The 4,900-nt window shown below is 33.2% G+C and overlaps 1 protein-coding gene across 1 annotated transcript; it reads right to left on the bottom strand.

The window, feature by feature from the left end:
• Nucleotides 1-1,005: 1,005 nt before the first annotated feature.
• Nucleotides 1,006-2,458, bottom strand: LOC132641140 (uncharacterized). The gene is made up of 2 exons (XM_060358034.1): nucleotides 2,131-2,458; nucleotides 1,006-1,794 (listed from the first exon to the last, which is right to left on the bottom strand). The coding sequence occupies exons 1-2, from the start codon at nucleotides 2,282-2,284 to the stop codon at nucleotides 1,238-1,240; spliced, it is 711 nt and encodes a 236-aa protein (XP_060214017.1). The 5' UTR covers nucleotides 2,285-2,458; the 3' UTR covers nucleotides 1,006-1,237.
• Between the last annotated feature and the right edge of the window lie 2,442 nt (nucleotides 2,459-4,900).

Below are 4,900 nucleotides of genomic sequence, written 5' to 3'. Positions count from 1 at the left end.
ATGCATACAATGATACAAGGACTTTAGAAAATCAATGTTTACATATCCAAAATCCAACTATCGTATACTATTGGCAAATGTTGTTTTAAACTGTGCGTCATTATCAATTTATTTATCATGTTAAGTCTGCACTTTTATGGCAATGATTTACGAGCCATATAATTTAAATTTCACAAGTATTACGAGTTATTTTTACACAAGCAATTTATAGAAGTTGAAAAAACTCTACTACCTTTTATGGCAATGATTTAGGAGGAGCATATGGAGTTATTATTTTTTGCATATATAACGAAGATTTGTTTGATCAATAAAGATTGTGACAGAGCGGTAAGTACTTCTATATTCTTAACCAGAGACTTTAATCCTAAGTATGAACTCGTCTTTAATAAATAATGGTTTACCCTGGAATAGGACTTCGAACCTAGAGCGAATTTGGATTAATGAGCTCCAAAAGGTTATCAAATACCGGATGAAAAATGAGAAAAATGAAAAGATCACTATCTATTTTAACATATAAAAAAGATTTCTTTCGACTTTAATTTGAAAAATGAACTCGGAGACACATGATAATCACCTATGTTCGTCTTTTGATTTCCATCTTGAGATTACTAGTGTTTCCTGTCCGAATGATAGAGAGAGAGTTTCAATTGATTTTCATCCAATACCTGCAATACACAAAATCAAGATAGAAACTTAGCCAAAGAAATCAAAGGAAGAGACGTGATATAATTGTATATCATGGTACAATATATCAACAAAGAGAAAATGAACGGACAAAATAGTAAAGAGGTAAAATATGACTACAAATAGGGGATGATACGGGGAATAAATAGTACCAGCATGTGTAAGACAAGTACAGAAAAGGATAGGAAATATAGAGAGCATTAAACATGATACATGACTCATTTTTAGGATTTGGCAATGGAAAATGCCAAGAAGATAATAAAAGAGATCAAACGTGGCACGCCTCACATAAAAAGGTGAGGTAAAAAAAAACAGGGGTGATCAATCATCAAAAATTTGGTCTCCCTTATATATAATTGCTATGCATAAATTTGCCAAGAACGAATTGACACAAAAAATACCAATCTTGTTATTGACATACACTCCATTCTCACTTCTTACATCAAAAGTATATATATCATCCTCTTTTTTTTCTTTTTCTTTATAAAAATGTATATAGTATGTTCCAAGAAGTCCGATTTATTCATCCCTTGTCCATGGAAAATAGCTGCTGTTATTGCCAGTGGTTGCCGTGGTGAATCAAATAAATATGTCCACTATTGTTCCCATGATTATGATAAGCATATTTTGGAATCTTCACGGCGACTTTCTCATGACAAATAGGAAAAATCACTGGGGGACTTGACAAAGTACGACGAATGCGCCCGTTAAGTGTTTCAAACTGATCGAAAGAATTGGACATCATTTTCTTATACGGTCTTGGACAATCATGATGCCTCGACGAGGTGACAGTACTAGGAGGGTTAGCAACTGTGGAACAAAATGAACTCGGTGATGTGGCATCAGGGTTGCTAATAGTGGTAGTGGTGGATGAGGTAGAAGTAATAGAAGGTGGAGGAGATACAACTTTTTTTGTGGATTTGGGTGGTAATAAAAAAGCCCTGATCTTGAGGGACGATGATGGTGTTGAAGCATGATCATATTCTTCAATGAGATGAGCCAAATCTTCATCAGATGTAACAGACACAAGAGCATCTAGATCTTCACTTGGTAATTGACACCTTAAACTCACTGTTGATCCAGACATCTCCCCTAGCTTCACTAATAGCTCTGCAAAAGAAAAAAAAAACATATCAATATTCATTCAAGATAAAATAAAATAATCAAATTATCAAGAAAAATTGGGAAAAGGGCAAACAAAAAGATACTCCTTCAGTTTCATTTTATATGGGAATATCTAATTGTGTAAAGCGTTTAAGAAATTCTTTTTATAGCATATATCAAAAAAAAAAAAAACGTCTTATCTTAAATATGTCATTAAAAGTAAAAATAAAAAAATGTCGTTTTTGTCAAATCACACTATAAATAAAGAGTAACATAAAAAATCAAATAGATGGAGTGTAACTTATAGACAAGATAAATATCAGACGTGAAATAAATAACAACCTGCAAAAGAAATGCAACGATCGACGGAGAGGACACGGGTTTCGCCACCATAATAACGGAGTTTGCCATCGGTTTGACGGGGGATAATCTTCCCACCATAGCTACAAAGGAATTTAAGAGGAAAATTATGGGAATTAATGGATGGACCAACCATACTTCTTCTTTTTTCTATTTTGCTACTGTTGAAGATATTATCAATAGAGAAGTTACGATGAGAGATGGGTCCAAATTGTTTCTTTTGCTTTACTGATAATTTGGAAGAGACTAATGAGGGAGGAAAAGGGCTTTTGAAGAGGCCTTGGTTGGTTTCAAGCCTAAGTAAGGTTCCCTTTAGCACTTATTTATAGAGTTGGCTTTGAAGGAATGGGAGAAGATAAGAGGAGAGCTGGATCGGGTCTTGTCGGGTCGGTCTGAAAACCCAGGAAGTTTGAACACGTCACTTAAGATTCGCATACTTATGGGCCCCTCTCAGTACATTCAATGAAGATCTCTTTTTCTTTGTGCCTTTCAAAGTTCAAACAAGTGTGTCCAAAACGGCTGAATTGTCATCACAATTAATAGCACCTTCGTTATTAGATTACGTATACTTGTGTTTCATACTGTGGGGGTACATATTACTCCCTTCGGATCTGTTCACTTTTTTTTTTAATTACATGGGGTAGTGGAAGGGAAAATAAGAAGAGATTACAACATGAAGATTTAAATCCTTACCAATAAGGTGAAAATTCAGATAGCGTTCACTTAGCTGTTTGTATACCCCTAAGAAAATACTAACTCTTAGAAGAAAATAGGTAATTTGACTTAATTTTTTCTAATTAAATAAATATTGAGATTTGATCACATAACACTTAATGAGGATAAATCTGAAAAAATAAGGTTAATTTTTTCTTGATTTGATAAGTGGACATTTTTTTTTATTCAAGAAAAAAGGCTAAATAAATACTCTTTTTGATCCTGAGAGAGTAATATGTAAAAAGAATATATATGATATATAACATGATATTTGACGTTTACATGTCTGATATTAAGAATTTTTTGACTCAATTAGTTTATATTTCATCGTGTAAAATTTATTTAAAGTGGAAGCACCGTCCCTATAATTACTAGGTTTTCTAACTCATATATAAAATATCTAATTAAAGGTGGAGAGATCACGCCAATCCATCACATTCTCTGATTTAAACATTTACATGTTATTATAAAACATCTTAACCTAAGGACAAATAATACCAAAAAGTAGAAGAGGATAAGTGACACTCATTAAATGGAATATGATGGGTTTTAAGTTAATCATGATAAGGTGACTCAGGGGATATTTTCCCGCATGATTAAGCGGATATTTTTCAGTCGGTGGAAAAAACACTCAAGTATGCGGATACTTCATTTGGTCTTCAAAGCCAAAATACCCTACTCTTGAGTTGAAATCAATGAGTAAGAATATTAATGGAATTATAATTAACGAGAAACAGTAATAAATTTTGTACATTAAAGCAAGGAAATTAGGTATTTATCTATCCTAAGAGTGAATTTGTTCTCTGGTGAGAACTTGGTCTATTTAATCTTATTACAATTATGAATTTCAACTTTTGAGTTCAATTCAAGCTTTGTGGATAGTATTTCGCTATTAGCTAGCTAGGCAGCAAAATAGTTAAGCTCAGGATTAAACAAACAAACTAAGATGATAACATCAACAATCTTCAAATTCAAATTTCAAACGTCAACATTCATGTACCACCATAGCCGCTAGAATTAAGAAAACTAGCCACACGTAGTCATGGCAACAATCATGTGAATATGAAAAATCATATGATTACTGTAATTATTTAGAACTCCATAACTGAGCTCAACAATAATAAGAAGAAGAGGAAGAGAAGATAAGAACTGTGTAATGAATTGTATTCAATATGATTTTGAATCAATGATCTGTATAATACAATGTGTGAGCAACTATATATACAATACACTAAGTAAGATCTTAACCACCTAATCTTTACGATGAGTTCATTTCCGGAAAACAGCTAGAATAACTAACTGCTCTCAACAGCTTTAACTAACTATGTGAAAGAGTTGGAAAAGACTCTTCTACTCTTAATTGCTTTGTGTATTATTTTCTTCAACACTCTCCCTCAAGTTAGGTGGCATAAATATATCAAGGACACCTAACTTGGAGTTAAGAAACTAATGTTGAACCTTTGTTAGTCCTTTTGTAAGTATGTCTGCTGGTTGATCATTAGTAGCAATGTATTGAGGTTGAACTGTGCCTTGCTGAATTTTTTCCCTTATAAAATGACAATCTATCTCAATGTGTTTAGTTCTCTCATGGTATACTGGATTAGCAGCTATTTGAATTGCTGATTTACTGTCACTAAAGATGTCAACTGGCATTGTGATCTTTACTTCCAATTCTTTAAGTAATCCAAGCAACCAAATGAGTTCAGACACTGGTTATGCCATACTTCTATATTCTGCTTCTGCTGAGCTTCTAGAAATGAAAGTTTGTTTCTTTGATTTCCAAGATACCAAAGAATCACCTAGTTTGATTAGAAAGCCAGACACAGATCTTCTTGAATGGACACAGGCAGCCCAATAAACATCACAATATGTTGTTACCTTGTCAATAGGCTTACTTGAGATTAATAGTCCTTGACCTGGTTGAGATTTAATGTATCTAACTACTCTCAAAGCTGCTTCCATGTGTGATTTTTTAGGTTGCTGTAGGTACTGGCTTAGTGTTTGCACACTAAATGAAATGTTAGGCCTTGTAACAGTC

Source organism: Lycium barbarum, chromosome 5 (genome assembly GCF_019175385.1).
Source record: "Lycium barbarum isolate Lr01 chromosome 5, ASM1917538v2, whole genome shotgun sequence".
Lineage (NCBI taxonomy): Eukaryota > Viridiplantae > Streptophyta > Magnoliopsida > Solanales > Solanaceae > Lycium > Lycium barbarum.
The sequence above is the reverse complement of the archived record's forward strand: the minus strand, read 5'-3'. Positions and strand labels throughout refer to the sequence as shown.

Coding starts and splice junctions, on each gene's coding strand:
- LOC132641140 (XM_060358034.1), bottom strand. CDS start 2,284: ATGGTTGGTCCATCCATTAATTCCCATAATTTTCCTCTTAAATTCCTT. Junction 1,795..2,130: donor TCGTTGCATTTCTTTTGCAG/GTTGTTATTTAT, acceptor TTTCTTTTGCAG/AGCTATTAGTGAAGCTAGGG.